Here is a 21,552-nt window from a genome sequence, read left to right on the forward strand (position 1 = left end):
GCTTTTCCATCCACCCCCAATTTTCCCTATTCCCAGCTGGTTTCACAGGGCAGAGTTTTTCCTTCCACTCCCAATTTTCCCTATTCCCAGCTGGTTTCACAGGGCAGAGTATTTCCTTCCACTCCCAATTTTCCCTATTCCCAGCTGGTTTCACAGGCCAGAACTTTTCCTTCCATCTCCTATTTTTCCTCATTCCCAGCTGGTTTCATGAGCAAGAGTTTTTCCTTCCACCCCCAATTCTTCCCCATTCCCAGCTGATTTCATGAGCCAGAGCTTTTCCTTCCATCCCCATTTCTCCCCCATTCCCAGTTGGTTTCACAGGCCAGAGCTTTTCCTTCCACCCCAAATTTTTCCCCATTCCCAGCTGGTTTTGTGGGCCAGAGCTTTTCCTTCCACCCCCAATTTTTCCCCATTCCCAGCTGGTTTCACAGGACATAGCTTCTCCTTCCATCCCAAATTTTTCCCCATTCCCAGCGAGTGCTCTGGCTGCAGCTCAGCAGTGACTTCTCAAGGGGGGGAGGCGATGCCCAACAATTCCAGTGATGCCCACAGGGATGGGCACGGTGCCCGGGGGCTCTGGAGCTCCTGCGGGCTGGAAGAGGCTGGCACGGAGCTCGGGAACCTCACCAGGACGGAGCAACCACCCAAATATTTCTTGCCATGAAAGAGCCAGCACAGCAAAGGCGGCTAACAGGAGTTTTTCCTGGGCTGAAGGGAAAATCCTCGGCTGGAATGAGGCAGGATCAGGCTCGGGAGGAGGCGCTGGGAAGGCGATTGGAGCCGGACGTGGGATGGCAGCAGCGAGCCGCGGAGGTACCGCTGCGGCTTAGCCTTTGTTTTGTGTAAAAAATAGCAAAGTTTGGGCTTATGTCATTCCAAACTTCTCCCGACACCAGCTGGGAGATGGGGAGGTTCCCTCCAGCTGGTTTTTTTTTTTCCATACAGCGTCTTTTCCTTTTCCCCTTTACGTTTTGCTGATGGTTTCATGGCTTTTTTTTTTTTTTCCTTTTTCTTTTTCTTTTTTTTTTTTTTTTTTTAATTCTTTGGCTATTTGATGACCCTCTTCCCCTTGTCCTGGTCGGGCCGAGGGGTTCCTGTGCCCAGCAGGGCGCAGCTGGAAAGAGCCCAGGAATGCAGAAGCATCTCCCCCAGCGCAGCAGCCGGACTTTTCCTCGCCCTAGAACAAAGCACCCCATTGTTCAGGGAAAATGGGAAGGAAAGCGTGACGGAGCAGCCCGAGCCAAGCCGGGAGGGTGTTTCTGCAGGAGCCGAGCACCCACGGCCTGGCACAGGGGTCACCCACCGCCTGCCCCTGATTTTGGGTGGCTCCGTGCCACCCTCGGCGGCTGATGTCCCGCAATCGCGGCGTTTCCCACGTATCCCGAATTTTGTGACACCGTGGGTCGCTTGAGCCGAGGTTTCCTTCCTCCCAGCTCCGGGGTGGCATTTCCCGGGAAATGCCCATCCCGGAGCGCAGCTGCTCGCTGGGAAAGGAGCTCCAAAAATAGGCTCGGAGGGTTTTGTGTCTGGCACGGCTCCGCGGCTCCCTAGAAACACGCTTTTCTCCTACGGGGAAAATCAAAGCAGGATGCCTCTGCTACCAGCTGGTCCTAAAAACGAGTCAGGAATTTGCACTGGGAGGATCAGCAGCACGTCCCTGTGGGATGGGGACATGGGGACACCGAGCCTTGTCCCCATCGCCCGCCCTGCACGCGTGTGGCCCGTGGCTTTTTGGGGGACAGGGGGGGATTTTTCGGGGCTGTCGCTTGGATTAGCGAGGCACCGGCAAAGAGGAGGAGGAGGAGGAGGAGGAGGGTGAGGGGGATAAAGGTCCTGGCACTCGCCGGGCTCGCAACAAAACAAAGCACCAGATGGTTCCAACTTCAGCATAATACGCGGAGAAAAAGTGTTTGAAGCGGGGATGGAAAAGCAAATGTGGGAAGAGAGGGAGAAAGGAAAGAAAGGAAAAAAAAAAAAAAACCCTCAGCAAGTGTCAGAGCAGAAGAAAGCGGCGGAGAAAAATGGCAAATGTTAAAAACCCAAACAAAAAGCCCTCGGCCGGCACAAAGCCACGGCTGCTGACATCTGTCCGGCAAAGCCTCTCGCCAAGGGTCCCCTTCCCTTTGGAGTCACCTTGCCCTGCTGCTGTCACCGCGGGGACACGGCCACATCCCCGGCCAGGGCTGTGCTGGGGACACTGTGCCACGTCCCACAGCCACGGAGCTGTCCCCGGGCCAGGTGGCAGTGACGTGCCAGGTGACATGCAGCAAAGCCATCCCTAAATATTTTATTACAATATTTTATTACAATATTTTGTTACACTATTCTGTTACAATATTTTATTACAATATTTTAATACAATATTTTATTACAATACTTTTTGGAGCTCTTTCCGCTGTCACCTCACATGTCCCAGATGTCCTTGTGTGCTGGCAAACCCACCCGTGGCTCTGCTGTGGGGTTTTAAGCCTGGTTTATGATCTGAGCGAGGTTTATCCAACCCCCCCCAGTGCGAGGCTTTTTTGTGTTCCCCTCGCTCCTCCCCACGAAATTTCTTGAACTCTCAGAGCAGAGCCGCCTTAAAAAAAAAGGGAAGAAGGCTAAGAAGTCATATCGCCCCGGGCATTTTCACCAGAAACAAAAAAAAAAAAAAGCAAAATAATCTCATGCAATTGCTCGAGAGTGGATTGCAGAGGGGGTGGAACCCTTTTTTAGCCATCAGAGAATCCACAAGCCTTGGACTGCCGGGCTTGAAACGGGGGCTGGAGTCCTGCTGGGGCCTGTGGCTTGTGTGTCACCACCCCAGGGCTGCCCTGCGGGGTGGCTCCTGGGGAAAGAAGGGGTCCTTGGTTTTGTGATCCCCCCCAAAATCGAGGGGGAAGCGCCGGAACACGGGGCTGGGGCGGTGGAAGGGGTGGATGCCACAGCACAGCAGCTGTCCTGTCACGGTGACACACAGAGAGTTGGGGGGCTGTCCCCCAGGCCCGGGGATGGCAGGGAGATGGGGTGTCGTGTCCCCAGGGCAGGGGACAGCGATGTGTTGCTGTGACCTTCAGGCGTGGGACAGCCCAGGTGATGTGCCGGTGGTTTTTTGGGACAATGAGGAGCTGCAGGGCCGTGTCCCCTGGGGGACGGGACAGTGTGGAGCCGGGGTGATGCCACCCTTGGGGACAGCACAGCAAGGACTCGGTGGTGTCCACTTGGCTTGTGGGAGGATGAGAACCAGGGTGATGTCACCGCGGGGGACAGGACGCTGGGGAGCTGGAGTGATGCCACCCTGGGGTGCAGGACAGCGGGCAGCTGGGTGATGCCACCCATGGAGCCGGGGTGATGCCACCCTGGGGTGCAGGACAGCGGGCAGCTGGGTGATGCCACCCATGGAGCCGGGGTGATGCCACCCTGGGGTGCAGGACAGCGGGCAGCTGGGTGATGCCACCCATGGAGCCGGGGTGATGCCACCCTGGGGTGCAGGACAGCGGGCAGCTGGGTGATGCCACCCATGGAGCCGGGGTGATGCTGCTCTGGAGTGCAGGGCAGCAGGGAGCCAGGGTGATGTCCCCGTGGGGTGCAGAATGATGGGAATTCAGGCGATGTCACCCTGGGGGAGGGGACATCTGGGAGCTGGGGTGATGCCACCTTGGGGAGCGCAATGACCAGAACTGCGATGATGCCATTTGGGGGGATGGGACACTGAAGAGCCACTCTGAGGTGTGGGACATTAGGGACCATGGTAGTGCCACCCTAGGGGCCAGGACAGTGGAGAGCTGGGCCGATGCCACCCTGGGGTGCAGAACAGCAGGGAGATGGGGTGATGTCCCCTGGGGTGCAGGGCGATGGGAACCGAGGTGACGCCACCGGGGGGATCAGGCCATCGGGGACCGAGGGTTATACTATCCCGAGGTGCAGGACAACGGGAAGCTGAGGTGATACGCGACAGCGACAAGCTGGTGTGCAGAACAGCGGGGACACGCCGGTACCCCGGCGGCGCGGGCCACCCCAGCAGACCCCGGTGCCGGGGGGCGTTCCCGGGCGGTGCCGCACAAAGGCCGCCGGTCCCCCCGCCCCGGGGCCAGCCCCGGGGCCGCCCCCGAGCCTCGGCCCAATAAACGCGGCCGCATTTGAACGCGGCGCCTCCCCCGGCCCCGCAACGCTCCGAGCGCTCCGCCAGCCCCGCCGCGCCCGCGGGCACCGGCAGCCGGTGAGCGGGGCCGGGCAGGGGGCGGCTGCGGGAGCGGGGAGGGGCAGCCCCGAGCCCCGGTGCGGGGGCAGCGCTGTCCGCCCCGCTCCGTCCCTCCTCCGCGGGCGGTGCCGGGGCCCGGCCCGCCCCTGCCCGGCCCTTCCCGGCGGGGCGGCCGCGTGTGCGGGGCGCCGGGACGCGCCGGCGGGGAAGGGGCGCAGCGGCGAGGTGGGTGCCTGGGGAAGGAGGGGGTCCGGAGGGTGGCGAGATGCTGGAGGGGAACGGGGAATGCTGGAGGGATGGGATGCTGGGAGCGGGGGGCGATGGAGGGAAGGGGGTGATGGGGATGGGGACTCGTGGCCACGGGGCGCGGCGGTGATTTCAGGGGGTGTCTGTGAGTGGGTGCCACCCCAAAGCCCCCCAAGGTCCCCTCGGCGCTGGTGGCAGTGGTCCCGCGGGGTGACAGCTCCTCCTGCCCAGGGCCCCCCATCCCGGCGTGCGTCCCTGCTGCCGGGGGGATGCTCCGAGCGCTGGGAGCGGGGTCTGGAGCGCTCTCGCCGGGCTGAGCCCTGGAAGCAGCCGGCTGTGGCTGGAGGAATTAATAACAGCAGTTGTTTTGTCATCGGCAAAGCTCTCGTTGTCACCAGGGTGGCAGACAGCATCTGCTGTCTGGTCACCAACCGTGGGCCCATCTCCCTTGGAGCATCCCTGTAGGGATGGAGCCGAGGAGAGACAAAATCCACAGACTAGGAGCATCCAGTGCTGGGATTTTCCTGGGTGTAAATTTGGGTGTATCCAGCTCATCTGGGTGCTCCCCAACCGGAGCTGCCGCCGTGATTCAGCAGAGCCCGGCTCCGGTGGAGCCGGCAGCTCCGCGGGGATCACCGAATCCCGCATCACCCGGCGTGCGGGGCATCGCTGCATCCATCACCGGCTCGCTTTGTTTACTTCTGAAATAATCAGCTTTGCGCCTCCACCTTGGGCTTTATCGCACCCCGACTTACTGCGGAGCGACCCCAGCCCGATTCGCAAAATCGAACCAGATGGGCGCTTTGTTTTTCCTTACGGAGGCAAGGCTGGGAGTGAAAAGCCCCATTACAATGCAAATACCGCGCTGGCGTGAATATTCAAACCGCTGCGCTGCTTTGGAAGCTCTTTACATAAATTTATGGCGCTTTTATTACGCCATCGCTGCTTTGCTAATCGGGAGTGGAGCCTGGTTAACAGAGTCGCTGCTCTCTGCCAACTTTGGAGGGTCTGGGGGTGGTTTTGGGGTGCACGGGGAGAGATGGCATTGAGGTGCAAAAGGAAAATGAGTGTGGCCAATGGCCCACAGCTGTAAGGCTGACTCTGGTGGTGACCCTGGAAAAGCTGGGCGTGCTGTCAAGTGATGTACTGACATTAAGGTGCTTCATTGTCCTTTTGGGTTTTGTTTTTCCCTTTGGTTTCTCGGTGTGACCCTTCGTGGAGCTGCTGCTCCAAGAGGGGATGGGGTGTTGCTGAGCTGGAAATTGCCCTGGCACGGTGTGGGGATTTTGGGGTGGACACAGGGACAGGGCACGGAGCTCTCCTCTCTGGTGACCGGTGACAGGACCCAGGGAATGTCTGGAGCTGTGTCAGGTTTAGGTTGGATTTTGGGAAAGGTTTCTCCCCCAGAAGGTGCTGGCACTGCCTGGGTTCCCCAGGGAATGAATGGTGACATTCCCGAGGCTGCCAGAGCTCCAGGAGCTTTTGGACACCACTCCTAGGGATGCTCAGGGTGGGATTGTTGGGGAGTCTGTGCAGGGCCAGGATCTGCCCTGGCTGATCCCTGTGGGTCCCTTCCAGCTCAGGGAATTCTGTGATTCAGCAGAGCTGCTGTGATGGATGAGATGGTTCATTAGGGAAGGAGATAATGAGTGTGAGACAACCTCAGCTCTGGCTTTCCCAGAAAAGTCTGGGTTTGGTGGTTGCTGGGCATCTCGTACAACCCCAGCATGAAAACCTGGGGTGCTGGTGGATTTTGCCAGCTGTGTTCACATCACCCAGGTTGTCACAGGTGCAGTGGGAAGGGAAAGTTGCTTTAAAGTTGCTTTAAAGTGCCCAAGTGTGGCCGTGCTCTCCAGGACACGGGGGACACTCAGTGACATCCCATGGAGTGCGTGCTTGTGTTTTGGAGTTGGCCACAGGATGCTGCCTCGCTGGGTAATTACTGCTAATTACCAGGCCCTCATTTGAGTCGAGGCAATCAAGAGGAGCAGTAAGAAAAAATTTTCCTCGTTGTCCCTCGGAGGTGATGACTTCAGTGTTGGGATAAGGGCAAGGTACCCATAGCCCTGATTAGTGATGCAGCCCATGGGGGCCCATTTGGGCAGAGCATCCCCAAAATCTCCCTCTTGTGCAGCAGCAAATGTGATTTTTGTCTTGTCCTAGAGGAAGGTGTCCCTGCCTGTGCCTGGGGGTTGGCTTGAAGTGGCCTTTAAGGTCCCTTCCAACTGAAGTAACTCTGGGATTCTGTAATTCACACTGTTTAAAAAAACCACCACGCTCTCCCCAAAAAAATAATTGTGCTAATTGTGGTGGTTTTCCTTGCTGATGCCATTGATTGACCAATCTGTGCTTTCATTAGCTCCAGGTTAAAGTTGATATCGATTCCAGGCGCTTAAATATGCAAAGCAGTAATCACTGTTTAAGCCTGCATTGTTTGAGTTAAATTTAGCTGAGAATTTAGTCCTATCGGGCCCCTACATTGTGTGCAGTGAAGGTTATCTGGCTCTCAGGAGGGGGTGGATTTAAAAGCAGGAAAGAAATGCCGGTGAAAACTTCCTCTCCTCATCATCCCGGAGTGCTTTGCTTCCCCGGGCTGGTAATAAGGAGAACAGAAATAAGGAATAATGTGGTGCTGACTCTCCTCAACCTGCACTTTTCAGTGCTAGCTGGTCATTTTGGGGGGCTTGAAACAGCACAGAAGGGCAGCAATAAATCTGAACCAAGTGATGCCCTGTGCTGGGACCATCCCCTCTCCTCCTGGCTGGGGATGGGGAGCCCCAGCTCAGCTGCTGCCTGCCTGCCCCTATTATCCTGGCTGCCCTCCTGCATCTCAGCTGCTGGCCCATCTGGAGCAGAGATGAAAGGCTGCCCTTTAATTCGGGCTTTGTGTGCCTCTGGTGGGTCCCCATCCCCGTCACGGCTGCCGGAGGTGCCTCTGATGCTGCTGACCTCATTCCCGTGCCTGCTGGCTGATGCCAGGCTGGCCTGGCCAGCTCCTCAGGTAGGAGAGGAGGCTTTGGGTGGCATTTTTCCCCCCGCTGTGGAAGCGCCGCTGAATAATTCAGGCAGGAGGAGGCATCTTGGGTCACCTTGTGCTGCGTGCCGGAGCCGCCTGCCTAAGATGGAGGTTGTGCAGGATTGCGGGATCGCCGGGCTGCCTGCGGCTCCCCGGGCCTCTGGCTGCAGGTAGGCACCAGCCCTGGCATCCCTGCTCCCTCCTGGAGCTGGGAATCGGGAATCCCTCCCCAGCCCGTGTCCCTCTGGGCTCTCCGGCTGTGGGGATGTGCCAGGCTGCCCTGGCCAAAAACTCACCTGGGCTGTCGGGCAGGGGTGGCCCCCGCAGCTCTGATGCTCTCCTCCTTTAGGGGATTGGGGTTTTCTCGCTGGTTTTGTGGGGTCCCCAGTGCTGGGTTTGCCCACAGTGAGTTTCTGGGCTCTGTGCTGTTGTGGCATTGAGAGGGGTGATCCCAGTGCTCCAGCAGCAGGGATGCTCGGGGATATACTGGGAGGTGGCATTTATCTCTCTGCCCTAACTGGGGGAACTGGTTCTGGCAGTGTGGCAGTAGGGTCAGGTGCTGGAGACATCTCTGGGGGGGGCAGGAGGTGGCTGACCCTGAAGAGAAGAGGTTCAGAAATGCTTGGGAAGCTCTGTGGGTTGGAGTCATCTCTGCTGTGAGTTTTGGGGCCGCTGGAATGTGCAGGCAGGGCTCCCTGACACCAGGATCCAGCCACTGAGCAGCCCTGGGGGTGCAGCTGGGGAATGGGGTTGCTGCTGTGGGAATGGGAACAAGTTTGTTGCCTTCCTCCTGCTCGCAGGCACCTGAGTTTTTTGGGTGCTGCCTCCTCCTCTGTGCCCCAGGTGGAATGTGTCTGTGCCTCCCTCCTCCCCCCAGCGCTTGGGTGCCGTGAGAAATCAGCTCAAGAGGGATTTGGAGGGGGGAAAAATAGGACAGGGAGGGTGTGAGGCTGAGGTGGAGGGGTTGTGTCCATCCATGGAGTGTCCACAGCCATCCCTGCCCGTGGCAGTGCAGGGTCCCTGTCCCGTGGGCTCTGCGTGCTGCCTGTCACCAGATGTGGCATCCAGAGGATGCTCTGCCCTGGCATCTGCTCCTGCAGCCAGGGAAATCAAGGACACGGCTGCTGCAGTGCCTGCCCTGGAGATTTCCTGCCTGGGCTGGGCAGGGCTGTGCAATTGGGCTGCAATTGGAGCAGCTCTGGCACATCCAGGGGTGCTGCTGGTGGCACAGGGAGCCACAGGAACCCTGAGGAGCAGAGGGGGCAGGGCTGGATGGGGGAGGAGGTTTGGGGTAGGAGCCCCTGTTTTGGGAAATGTGGCTGATACAACCTGCAGCAGGCACAAAAACACAATTCCCGTGGCTGGCCAAGCATCCTGGGATGCCCAGTTGGGTCCTTGGGACACCAGGTCCCTGCAGTGCTCATTGTCACCCAAGAAGGGTGACAGTGCCTGTTGTGCCCCCAGGGTGGTGGCACAGCCACAGCCAGGCTGTGTGGTGGCACTGGGTGACAAAGCCAGCCAGGAGCCCTGGGCCAGGCTGAACAAACAGCTCCAGCCAAATCCTTCATTTCAGAGAGGAAATTTCCCTCCTCCCCCCTGCCAGAGCAGCTCCTGGGGCCATGACCCTCTGTTAGCAATGGGTGAGGGGGGTGGAAACTTGACTTGGAGGGGAAGATGAAGACTTGAGGCAAATTGTGTGCCTGGTGCAGGACACCAGGTGTGTTTTGGCTGTCCCCACGCTGCTCTGGGTTTGCTGCCTGTCAAACCCTCCCCTGCCTTCAGCCACACCTGACACACCTGGGGGGGAGCAGCACAGGGAGCTCTTGGCAGCTGGGCTGGATCTTGGGAGCTTTTTCCCCAACCTAAAGCATTCCATGATCCCAGCTGTGTTGCAGGGGGGGTTTGTTGTGCTCGTGGAGGGGGTGGCTGCCCTGGAGGGTTGGGCTGGGGTCTCCTGCCCTCCCCTCCTCAGGCAGAGCCTCACGCTTTGCTCCCTGCAGCTGCTGAGCCCTTGTTGGGTTGTTTATCTTCTCACCAAAGCCTCACCTGCAACACCTGGGGCTCACTGGAGCTCAGGGGAACAATTTTCCCCTGCAGCACCTCAGCTGCTGCAGCTGAGCCATGGCAGGAGTCGGCGTGAGGTGACACACAGGGACAGGGACGTGCCACCTGGGCTGTCCCCTCCCGAGGGTTTGGCTCTGCAGGCTTTTCCCCCTGGGTCTTTCTGCTCTGTGACTTCTTCCCCCAGTGGGATGGGAGAGGCTGGAGCAGTTTTGGAGCATTCATGTGAGCAAACACAGCCCCAAACAGCCTGGTGGGCAGCTGCCGTGGCAGCCCTTGGGGGTTTTTTTGCTGTCCCATGCCACCCGTGGTGACCTGGCCCTTCTCTTCCTGCAGGTGAGCGTGGCAGGCTATGGGATGGATGAAGCTGAGCAGGACCAGTATGAAGCTCGCCTCAAGGAGCTCTTTGACAGCTTTGACAGCACAGGCACGGGGTCCCTGGGGCAGGAGGAGCTCACTGACCTCTGCCACGTGCTGCACCTGGAGGAGGTGGCCCCGGCCCTGCAGCAGACCCTCCTGCAAGGAAACCTCCTAGGCAGGGTAAGGAGCTGGGGGCATGGAGGGGGCAGTTCCTGCGTGCATGGAATGGTCTTGGGGAGAGGCTGATGTCTGTGGCTTGTGTATATCCAACGTTCCTGAGGCTCTGGTGCCACAGGACTGGGGTGGGCACAGGACACCTTCCAGGAGCAGGATTGGTGATAACAGGGGAGAGAACTGCTCTGTCTGCCCTGCCTGCAGGTGCTCTGAAACTCAGGAACCAGCACTTCAGGCTGAGCCTTGTGCACTGGTGTGCTTGCCCAGGGTCCAAGGCCAGAGCAAGTCCCCGTGCTGGCATTAGGCTCCTGCTGTGCCCGTGCCCCCAGCCCCGGTTCCTGGTGCTGCTAGCCCAGGTCACCTCCCCAGACCAGCTCACCAGGTGCTTAGACAAACTCTGAGCCACTTTGTCCCATCCCAAGACATAAATCCAGGGCTTGAGCTGTGATTACGCTGGCTTAAGCTGTAGTTAGACTGGCAGAGCCATGTGCAGTGTTTCTCTAAGGTAGGCAATATTGTCCCACACTGTCTGATCCACCTCTGTCCACGTTGCCTGGTGTTGGTGGCTTCCCAAAGCCATTTTTCAGTGTGGTTTTACCTTTCTGGAGTTCAATCCCGGGCTCTGAGCAGAAGCTGCTTGCCCTTGAGGGGATCTCCACGTTGAGCTGGATGTCCTTGTGTTCTGCATTCCGTCTTTCCCGGCACGCCGTGCTCCGAGTGCATTAGAGCCTTCCCTGGAAATCACCCTGAAATCCCATCACTGCTCATTAAAATCAGGAAAATGTGGAACAGGGGCAGCCAGGGCTTTCAACTGTCAGGCAGCCATCCCAACTCCAATTTCCAGTCAAACTGCAGTTTTCACAAACAAAATAATTCCTTTAGTGATCAAAGGAATTTTTCCTTTTTCCTCCTCTTCCTCGCCTGCCCTGGGGCTGTAGCTCTTCTGCTGACAGTGAGTGCAGCTGGAGCTGGGATGGATCCAGGTGGAGGTTGTTGACCTTTAGAGCTGCAGTGTGGCATTTTCTGGAGCACCAGAGACTTTCTGTGCTGCTCTGTTGTCTTGAGTACCTGGCACTTGGATGCTGTCATCAAAGAATCCCAGAATGGTTTGGGCTGGAAAAACCTTACAGTTGATCTTGTTCCAGCCCCCTGCCATGGGCAGGGACACCTCCCACTATCCCAGGTTGCTCCAAACCCATCCAGCCTGGCCTTGGGCACTTCCAGGGATCCAGGAGCAGCCACAGCTTCTCTGGGCACCCTGTGCCAGGGCCTCACCACCTTCCCAGCCAAGAATTCCTTCCCAATATTGAATTTAAATCTACTTTCCTTCAGCTCAGAGCCAATTCCTCTTGTCTTATCCCACCTGGCTTTGCCACTTGTGGGATGGTGGCATAGAGAGGAAGGGCAGGTGTGGCTGTCACAGCTGGTCAGGGCACCAAAACCCCCTGTGAAAGCATCCTGAGTGCCAGGTCACACTCACCCCATCCCAACCCCGAGCTCCATCCCTGCAGGGCACGAGGCATCCCGTTTTATTTCATTCCCCCTTTGTCTCTGGGGATGCTTCTCCCTTCCAGCCTGCCTCAGAGCCTCAGGAAAATCTGTCTCCTGCCTCTGCTCCCTGCCCCTTAGCAGCAGCAGTGGCCCACGAGGCAGATTTAAATTCAATGGCTCTCCTTGGGGTTTCCTAGGATCTGCTGGGGGGAATATCTCCCCGAGCACAGCCTTGTTGCACCTGCCCCTCCTGCTGCAGATGGTCCCAGCCTTTGTGTGCCTGCACTTCCAGGGGCTGGGATTTATGGGAGGGCACCGGGGAGGGGGGCAGCGGGGGAAGGTTTTGTCTGCTCAGGGGCACCTCTGTGGGGCCACGTGCTTGTCTTTGTGCTGGGGGCTCTGCTCCAGGGATGAATGGATGCTCTGGGATCACAAAAATGTGGGATGGTTTGGGTTGGAAGTCCTGCCCTGGGTAAGGAGTGGGAGCTGGGCTGGCATCCAGAGAGGGGTGGAGGTGCTGCCTGCCCTGTGATGGTTTGGGGATTAGTGGGGTGGAAATCCTGCTCTGACTCGTGGCAGAGCCAAACCCCTGTGGAAGTGTTTTCCTGATGCTCGCAGCAGTTCTGGGATTCCTCAGGGAATGGCAGGAGTGAGGGGATGGGTGTGGCTGTGCCTGGCTGCCCTCTCTGTGCCTTTTAATCACAGCAGACCAGAAGTGTTTGGGGACAGTGCTCGTGGGCTGTGACAACCCCGGGCTTGGTCTGGGGTCTGTGTGGTGGAAAAGTCTCTCCTCCAGCCCGAGCTTCCAAAGAAAAACTCTGCAGCCTCTTGTTGTTGGGTCTTAAGGCAGTTTATTGCAAGTTATTGAAAAGATTTTCTTCTGGGGCTGCTGTGGTTTGCTCACAGCTCAGGCAGAGGCACACACACACCCTGACATCCTCTCTGTGTGTGTCCTCTTCTTCTCTCCCCCAGCCCAGGGCTGCTGCGCTCTTTTATATGATATATTACATATTATATGTTTACAGTTTTTCCCCAATACCTACTACCTGTGTTACCAAGTGCTTTTCTACTCTAAACCAATCTGTGAGTGCCAACATCACCAAGAACATGGAGGGAAGGAAGAAGAAGGAGGAAGAACAGGATCAGCCCACTTTCCTCCATCTTAGAACTTCTGACCCCCATGTACAAAGTAAAAACCCCCCTGGACAGGTGCTAAAACTCCCCTGTACAATACTAAAAAAATTTCCCCTCTGTTTTGTAACTACTTTTACTATCCTATCTAACCCTTTGTGACTGCTTGTTCCACCTCCAAAGTTGGTAACTCATTCCATGGCTCAAACCCAAAATCACAGCTGTTTGCAGCTGCCTGCCAGGGTCTCAAATGCTTCTGACCAGGCCCTGGAACCTCTAAAAATGTCTGAGGGACATTTTGAGTTCCACCAGTGGGTGATGTGCAAGGATGGGGATGAGCCCTGGAAGTCATTCCTATCCCTGGCAGTGTCCAAGGCCAGGCTGGCCAGGGCTTGGAGCACCCTGGGGTAGTGGAAGGTGTCCCTGCCATGGCAGGCAGATGAGATGAGCTTTAAGGTCCTTTCCAACCCAAATCCTCCTGGGATTCTGTGAAGTTGGGCACCTCCAGGCCCGGTGCAGGGCCTGTCCTTGGAGCTGTCCTTGGGCAGGGATGGGAGCTCAGGTTTCACCTGCACCACTGCATTCACAGCCTGCAGCAAGGACAGCCAGGCTGGGCTTCCCTCCCAGCTCCTTCAGTGCCACAGCTGTGACCTCCTGCAAAATATCCTCCCCTGTGCCCACAGTGATCCTGCTGCCCTGGCTGCACTGGGGGTGTAGAATCTGTGCTGTTGATGATTCTGAGATTGTAAAAGTCTCTGTCTGTCAGCCCCCTGCCAAAGCAGAAGCCATAATTGGTCTGTGCTGGTTTCCAGGTTGTTTATTCTGTTTATCTCTCACATGTTCTGCTGCCCTGCCCAGCTCTGTCCTGCAGGGCAGCGTGTGGGGCTCTGCCCTCAGTGGGATGTGACAAACATTAAATACCAGAAACTCCCTGGGCTGCATTTACAAGAATGTGCCAATATCTGTCACCTACGTTGGACAGTGTGTCCCCAGCCTGAACCAACAGAAAAATGCCAACACCACAGTGAGACATGGAGGGCATGAAGGAGGAGAAAAAGGACAAGGCACACCCAATTTCCTCCATCTTGTCCCCTTTGGACCCCTCATCTAGAATCCTAAAATTTTACTTTTGCACCCATGCCACACTTAATTATTCCTTATATCAAACCCTCAGAGCTGGTAATTGATCCTGTAAGATTGAAAACTCTTTTCCATGGACAGGGATCACAGCCAGTGTCTCTGGGGGCTCTGTCCAGGGGGTTCCTGACCCCTGCCAGGGTCCCAGGGCAGCCAGAGGGAAGCTCTGGATTCCCACAGGGGTGGAGGCCTGGTGTGGGAACCCCAGCCTGGTTTGGGGCTCCGTGTGGTGGAAAAGTCTCTCCTCCAACCTGAGCTTCCAAAGAAAGGCTCAGCAGTCTCTGTTGTTCAGTCTCAAGGCAGTTTATTGCAAGTTATCTAAAAGATTTTCTCCTTAGGCTGCTGTGGTTTGCTCAGAGCTCAGGCAGAGGCACACACACACCCTGACATCCTCTCTGACCCCGACTGCTTCTTCTCTCCCCGCCAGGGCTGCTGCTCTCTTTTATATGGTACATTACGTGTTACATGGTTACAGTTTATCCCCCAATGCCTATTACCTATATTAAATGGTGCTTTTCTATCTTTTATATCATACATTACATGTTACATGGTTACAGTTTTTCCCAATGCCTATTACCTATATTAAATGGTGCTTTTCTATTCTAAACCAATCTGTGAGTGCCAACATCACCAAGAGCATGGAGGCAAGGAAGGAGAAAGAGGGAGGACAGGGCAGGCCCAAATCCCAAATCCATCTTAAAACCTCTGACCCCCATGTACCAAGTAAAAACCCCCCTGTACAGGTGCTAAAACCCCCCTGTACAATACTAAAAAATTCTCCCCTCTACTTTGTAACTACCTCTACTCTAATATCTAAACTTTTGTGACTTCTTGTTCCACCTCCAAAGTTGGTAACTCATCCCATGGCTCAAACCCAAAATCACAGCTATTTGCAGCTGCCTGCCAGGGTCTCAAATGCTTCTGACCAGGGTCAGGGCTCCTCATTAGTGCAGACAGGAGTTGTGGGCTCATTATGCAAAGCAGGTGATGTCAGTGGTGCTGCACACCTGCCCTGGTGGTTTGATTTTATTTATTTAATTCCATGTGGTTGCGTGAGGGATGCAAAGTGGATCTTGTTTTCTTCTGAGGTGCCAGCCCCAGCACCCACCCAAGGGATTGGCTCTGTCCATTGATTCCTGAGAGCATCCCATGGGGAGGGAACCTGTAATTTGAACACCCTCATCTTTTATTCATCCTCATTTAGTCTAAATGTCAAGGTTTTTTTTTTCTTTTTTTTTAATCTGAGAAATTCTCCTCTCTCTGTACACTGGCCTTTTTGAAGTACACCAGTGTCTGGAAATGGATGGCAGCAATTAGTATTCAGATGAAGGCATTCCTGATGAGCTTCTGTGCTGAACATATTTTTTAATTGTGTTTAAAAAAACACGTTTAAAAGTGTTTAAAGCCTCAGGGGTGATTGGCACCGCCTGAGCTGTGGCATGAGGTGCTCCCCTGTACCTCCATGGCTCACCTGTGTCCCTCCCTACCAGGGAGTTTGCTGGGATTTTTCTGAGCTTATTTGAGCCCCCAGAAACAGGCTGGAGACCTTCAGACCTGAACTTTGCTGCTCGTGCCTCCTCCAGCAGCATGAAAATCCCTCTGCCAGCCAGAGCAGCCTTGCTGGGATTTTTTTAAACTACAAAATCTTTTTGTTCCGTGCTAAAAATTCTCCCAAGATTTATTTAGCCAAGAGAAATGGCAGCAGCCAGCCCTGCCTGGCTACTGACCCATGTCAAATAGCTTCCCCAGCTGTCCCTGGGTCTGTGTCCCAAGGCTGGAATTGCTGACATTCCCCAGCAGGCTGGGGAGGATGCTGCAGCCTCCGTGGCTGTGTCTGGCTGGGAGGCAGGAGGCTTTCCAGGAAGGCACAGATGGGGAAAAAAAAATAAAATAAAAAAAAGGAGGAAGGAAAAAAAAACCTTCAGTGGAAGGATCATCTCTGTTTTTCCCAGCTTCACTCCAGGCTTGGTATTCCTAGCTCAGCCCTCCCAGAAATACAGGAGCTGCCCTGGAAAGGGAGGGATTTTTCTGCCATCCACATTGGGAAGGGGTTTTTGAAGCTGAATTAGGGCAGTGGAGCATTTCCACAAGGGAATGTTCATTCATCCCTGAGCAGGAGTGGTCTCCTTGGAGAAGCCACCAACCCTGGCCAGGTCACCTCCAGGGATGGATGAACTGCTCCCTTTCTTCTGCCTTCGTGCTCGATGGAAAAACCCTGGAATCTGGAATCTGTGGCTGGAATCTGCCTTTGGGTCCTTCTGTGGTCGCAAGAATTGTTCCCACGTGCCCAGAGGTGCTGCCTGTGTCTGCACGTCCCTTGCTGTCACCTCTCCAGGGTTCCTTGGTGTGGTGATCGGAGTGATTCCCACTGCTGCCCATCTTCCTGCTGGATTTGGGCCTCATATTTAACTCCCTGCACCATCTGATTGCTTCTTTCCTTCCTTTTGTTTTTTTAATTTTTTTTTTCACACAGGTCCACTTTGATCAGTTTAAAGAAGCACTTATCCTCATCTTATCCAGAACCCTGTCAAATGAAGAGCACTTCCAAGAACCAGGTAAATACTGAAATTAGCTAAAATAGTACATTTTCATTGGCAAAGCAGCTCTGGGTGGCTCTCACAGAAGAACTTAGAAGAGAAAGTGCTTTTTAGGTGCTGCCATCCAAGCAGAAAAGGCTGATCCTGGGCAAAAAGGTGTTGTAGTTTTTGTAGAGCTGGGGTAACTGAGAGGTTTAATATAAGATTGAGAAAAATAAAATTATTTGTTTATTTTTATTATTGATATTAGTATATTTATTTTTTTAATATTTAAATTTATATTTTAATTCTTTATTTATAAAAATAAAAGATGCTACTTTATTACCAGTTTGGATGAAGGGTGAGAAACGGATTCTTTCCAAAAATGGAGATGAGCTTTGTTGTGGGACCGTGTACACAGGTGTTTTGAGAGCCATTGGGTATTTCTATCCCATTCCCATGGTCTGGATGCCCAGAGAGGCCCAGGATGGCTGTGGGCAGGCAGCTGCACCTGGGACATGGCTCAGCTCTCCACCCCACACCACTCCTGGTGGCCAGGGATGCTTTAGGAGCAGGGAGTTATGGCCAGGCAGACAAATGCTGATTTCCTGCTGCTGCTGGGGCTGGTGTTGGTTTAATGTGGTTTTTTTTATTATTATTATTTTATTCTCTTTCCTTGTGTCTGAGATGGGTGGGGTGTAGGAAGCTCCTCTGGGTTTCTCCCAGGAAACACTCAGACTCTTCCAGAGGTGTTCCTGAGCAAGTGAAGCCCCTGAGAAACCAGGTTGGGGCTGGTCAGAGAATTCCAGGATGGTTTCAGTGGGAAGAGACCAGTTCCACCCCCTGCCATGGGCAGGGACACCTTCCACCATCCCAGGCTGCTCCAGGTGCCATCCGACCTGGCCTTAGACACTTCCAGGGGCTCTGCTGTAAGTCCTCAGTGTTTTCCTTGCTTTGTTTCAGTGTGCCTTGAAAATGGGGCATTTTTAGGCTTTCCTTGGCAGGAGTTATGGTTTCAGCTTGTGTTTTCCCCCCTGCACCAGGGCCTGGGAGCTGTGGGGCCGTGCTGAGGGCTGAGCCCCTGCAGCTCCAGCTGGTGCCACACCTGTATGTAAATCCCTAATCCTGTCTCTGGAGCAGCAGGGGAGCCAAATCCCCCAAGGAGAAAACAGCTTAGCAAAAGGAGAGAGAGAATTTTCCAGGTTTGCTCTCCTGGAGCATCAATCTCAGCTGGAGCATCCCACTCTGGAGAGAGCAGCCTGCCAGCAAAACAACAACTTTCCCCTTTCAATAGGATGCAAAATCCACAGGGCTGGAGAGGTGTGATTGATGGATTATTTTTATTTTCCACCTCTCATTTGCAAAGCTCTTTAATGCTTCGAGAGGGGTGGTGGCAGCTCTTGTACCCAGCATTCCCTAATGGAATTTGCAAGTGCAGGTCAGTGGGTGCTCAGGGGGGAGCATCTCTTCCAACCCCTTGGGAAGGAGCAGGAATCAGCCCCAGCGAGGCAGAACTAATCCAGCATTCTGCATTTATTGGGGTATCATATGGCTGAGAAGCTCCAGCTTGATTGAAATGTAAATAAATCTTCCAGAAACAGCTACATTTGGGGTTATCACAGGGGAAATGACAAGCTGGAGAGCTCTCCTTGGGGACACTCCTGTCAGAGTGGGGTTGGAATGGCAGGGAATCAAAGGGTGTGGGGTACAGGTAGGGAGCCAGAGCCAGGCAGGCCTGGCAGGCATTTTATTTTTAATGCATTTTGACAGGTTGGTTAACGCCAAAGTCTTTGCTTCTTTTAATTTAGATCAAACTGGAGATTTGGAGAACAAGCAGCTTTGTGCTGTTGGTGTCAGACTGTCAGGGAGTGTGGAAATGCTGGTGTTCCAGCCTGCCCCGGGCTAGGGGGAAAATTGAGTTAAGAGCTCTAAATTGTATCATTTAAATGAAAATTTAATTTGGGGGGGGGGGGATTGGAGGAGGGGAGGGGGGAGAAGCAGAGATTTTTAAGGCTGTTTGCAGCATCTGGGGAGTTTGCTGTGGTGGTTTTCTGCAGGGATTTGGGTGGTGGGAGGCTCAGTGGGGAGCACTGGGGGTTTTGTGGTGTCTGGGTGCCACGGCCAAGGGGATGGCATGTCCCTGTCCCCAAGGGTGCTGTCAGCTCAGGGAGGAGGAGTGGGCACAAAGAAGGTGACAGGAAGGACATGGGGACACAGAGGGATGCAGCCCCTCTGCTGTGAGGAAAAGCTCAGAAATTTGGGTTTTTTTGGATTGGAGAAGCTTTGGGAACACCTTACAGCCCTTTCCAGTACCTGAAGGGACCCAAAAGAAAGGGATTATCCACAAGGGGCTGGTGTGGCAGGATTTGAGCTGCCAGAGGGCAGGGATGGGTGGGATATTGGGAAGGAATTCCTCCCTGGGAGGGTGGGGATGCCCTGGCACAGGGTGCCCAGAGATGCTGTGGCTGCCCCTGGATCCCTGGCAGTGCCCAAGGCCAGGTTGGACAGGGCTGGGAGCAACCTGGGATGGTGGAAGATGCCCCAGCCATGGCAGGAGATGGTTTTCAAGGCCCCTTCCACCCAAACTGATTCTGTGGCAGGGCTCTGGGGTCACGGGGGCTGGGGACAAGGAACCAGCAGTGCTGCAGTTCCTGCAGGAGCGGCCACGGGGGTTTCCTCATTTCGGGAGGAAGTGGCAGGTGGGAGAAGCACTCAGGCTTGCAGAGAGCAGCTGATAAATTTATCTATTATTTTTCTTGTCTTGGCAGAGAGGCTGAATTGCCTTTGCAAAGGCAAGGCTGGCAGGGAGGATGGTGCTGCAGGGAAGCAGCCCTGGAAACTGAGGCAGGCAGAGTTCCAGAGGTGCTGGGATCAGCTCTGTCCCCTCGAGGGTGTCAGTGTGGGGACACAGACCCAGCTGTGACCCAGAGCATCAGCTGGCTGGGCAAAGCCCGCCTCTGCCGGGAAGAGGGCTGGGGAGATTCCAGGAAAAGCAGAAAAAAAGCTTGAATGTGGTTTAAAATCATGACTATTTTAGCTCTTGAGGTCCGTGGGACCGGGCTGGGTGCTGATGCCACCGCTGCTCTTTGTCCCCTCACTGCTGCAGCAATCCGTGGGCAATAAAATAGATTTAAGGCTGGGGAAAAGAAAAAAAAATAAGAGCAGTTGTGTAGGTGATTAGGGAAGAAAAAAACCAGGCTTTTTCCCCTTCCCATTAATAAATAAAAAGTGCGTGGAAGCTGGCCTAGGGAGGGATTATGGGGTGGAGTGCAGGATTACAGGAACACCCAGGAGAAATTAAAGAGCAGTTTGACGCCATCATCCCCACAGTCACGAGGGTTTTGGGGTTTTTTCCTTCCCCGTTTTTTCCTTCTCCTTCTGGAGACAGCAGAAGTGCCCTCTAACAGGAGGGGCTGGAGGGGAAAGGACCTCATCCATGGGGGAAAGGTTGCTCAGGTGGCTGCAACACTGGGATAAAACCAGTGTCACAGCCCAGACAGGGGTGGCTGATGCCACAGAGTATTTTTGGGTCAAAACCCATTGGTTTTGGATTATGGCAACCCTACCACGACTCCTCTCTTCCTCCACTGCTGAGGCTGAATTATGAAATAGGACTTGGAGGAGTTCAGACATACCTGGTGCCTTGGGGGATTAGGATTTAGCAGATCCTGGCTGCCTTGTGCTGTGCCCAGCAGTGGGAGCATCCCTCCCTCCCTGATCTTAAGCAGCAGAGAAATTAATTTCACCTCTAAAGGCTGTGGGATGAGGGTGCTCCTGCTCTAAACCCCCTTTTGTCTGCGCTGCAGGGCTTTGATGCCCCCCCTTCCTCCCCATCTGAGGGCAGAGCAGGATTTTGAAATGACTTATCTGGTGCAGAAAGGCAGAAAATCAAGTGTAAATCTCCAGCCATGGAGAGGTTTCACTGCTGGGATGGATGGGGGGAGAGTGAGAGAGGGAATTGATGGTTCCTGTCCACGGCGCTTAAATCAGGGAGGTCTCGTGAAATGCAGATTTAGGGGGGCTTGATTCATTTCAGGGGCACTTGGAGGGCCACAAAGCCTCTGGGCAGTGGGCAGGAAGGTGAGAGGCTTCTTCTCTCAGCCTCCTCCTCTTGCCCCCAGCCTGGGGGCAGTTCAGGGGGGCAGATCAGACCCCAGTGGCTAATTAGGCACCAGCTCTGGGGTGGGTTTTACTGAGCCCACGCTTTGCCAAGGGCTGTAGGAAGTAGGGAGGGCTCAACCTATTTTATTTCTCTCTTTTTCCCCCTTTCCTGGTGATTTGTCAGCCACACCATAGTGGGGGTCTGGGCAGCTGCATCTCACCCTGCTCTGGGGGGGAGGAGTGGGTAGCAGGGCGTCCCCTGCTCTGTTCAGGGGGATATTTGGCATTTTTGGGGATAAACAGCACACAGGGCTGTCCCATGGGCATCTGCTTCAGTGGGAGGCTTGATTTTGACACCTCCTTGGAGCTCCTCCTGTGCCTCTGGAAGCACATGGGGCTTGAGCAGCTCTAAGGTTGGACTTGATGACCTTGGAGGTCTTTTCCAATCTTAATGAGTCTCTTACCCTTCCTCCTCAGTTGTGGCTGGGAGTGAGAAGCTGTTCAGCTCATCAATGAATTTCCTGCATTCAGGAAGCATGGATGGCTGCTTTTTAGTTTTGTGTGTGCTCAGTATTCCCTAAATATTGGGAATGGTGGGAACATGCAGGGCACCAGGTGCTCTGCTGGGGGGTTGGGTTGGGAAGGCAGGAGATGGAGAGGCCTTTAGAGGATGCTGCAGGTGTGGGAGGTGTCTGTGTCCACCTGGTTGGGAGGTGATGGTGCTGGAAAGGAGAGGGATTTGTGCTTCCAGGGATGGGACTGCAGGACTGCAGGTAAGGGAAGAGCAGTGCTAACAAAAGCAGCCTGGCTCTGGAAATGGGATTTCAGGGTGCCTGAGCTGGGGATCCCCTCAGCAGCTGGGCTCAGGCACAGCTGGTTTGGAAGTTGGAGCAAACTTTGTTCTCCTCAAGCTGTGGAGGGTCACCTTTCCCTCTCGGGGATCTCCTTGAGCTTCACAGGTTTTTAATTACAAAAGGCAAACAAGCTCACCCGTGGTGCTCAGAGCACAGAGAAGAGAGAAATGAGCTGCCAGCCTGCAGATGCTGAAAGCACAGGAGTGGGGAGATGCTCCTGTGCTTCCCTTTGCTGTGCTTGCAGGGGGCACTTGTGTTTCTGAGAGCCACAGAGCAGCTTGGCTT

At 54.9% G+C, this 21,552-nt stretch overlaps 1 protein-coding gene across 7 annotated transcripts in view; it reads left to right on the top strand.

The window, feature by feature from the left end:
* The first annotated feature begins 4,066 nt into the window (after window positions 1-4,066).
* Window positions 4,067-21,552, top strand: part of NIN (ninein) — a 61,012-nt gene continuing 43,526 nt past the window's right edge. For 4 of the 7 annotated variants that reach the window (XM_085581042.1, XM_085581043.1, XM_085581045.1 and 1 more), the window contains exons 1-3: window positions 4,275-4,405; window positions 9,840-10,043; window positions 16,270-16,351. In XM_085581042.1, coding sequence (XP_085437168.1) covers window positions 9,861-10,043; window positions 16,270-16,351 — 265 coding nt within the window. In that variant the 5' untranslated portion in view covers window positions 4,275-4,405; window positions 9,840-9,860. Of the gene's footprint in view, window positions 4,199-4,251; window positions 4,406-7,348; window positions 7,613-9,839; window positions 10,044-16,269; window positions 16,352-21,552 lie in introns of those variants that run through there. The other 3 variants (XM_085581044.1, XM_077783879.2, XM_085581041.1) reach the window with 3 other exon arrangements.

Source organism: Lonchura striata, chromosome 5 (genome assembly GCF_050655825.1).
Source record: "Lonchura striata isolate lonStrDom1 chromosome 5, ASM5065582v1, whole genome shotgun sequence".
Classification (NCBI taxonomy): Eukaryota; Metazoa; Chordata; class Aves; order Passeriformes; family Estrildidae; genus Lonchura; species Lonchura striata.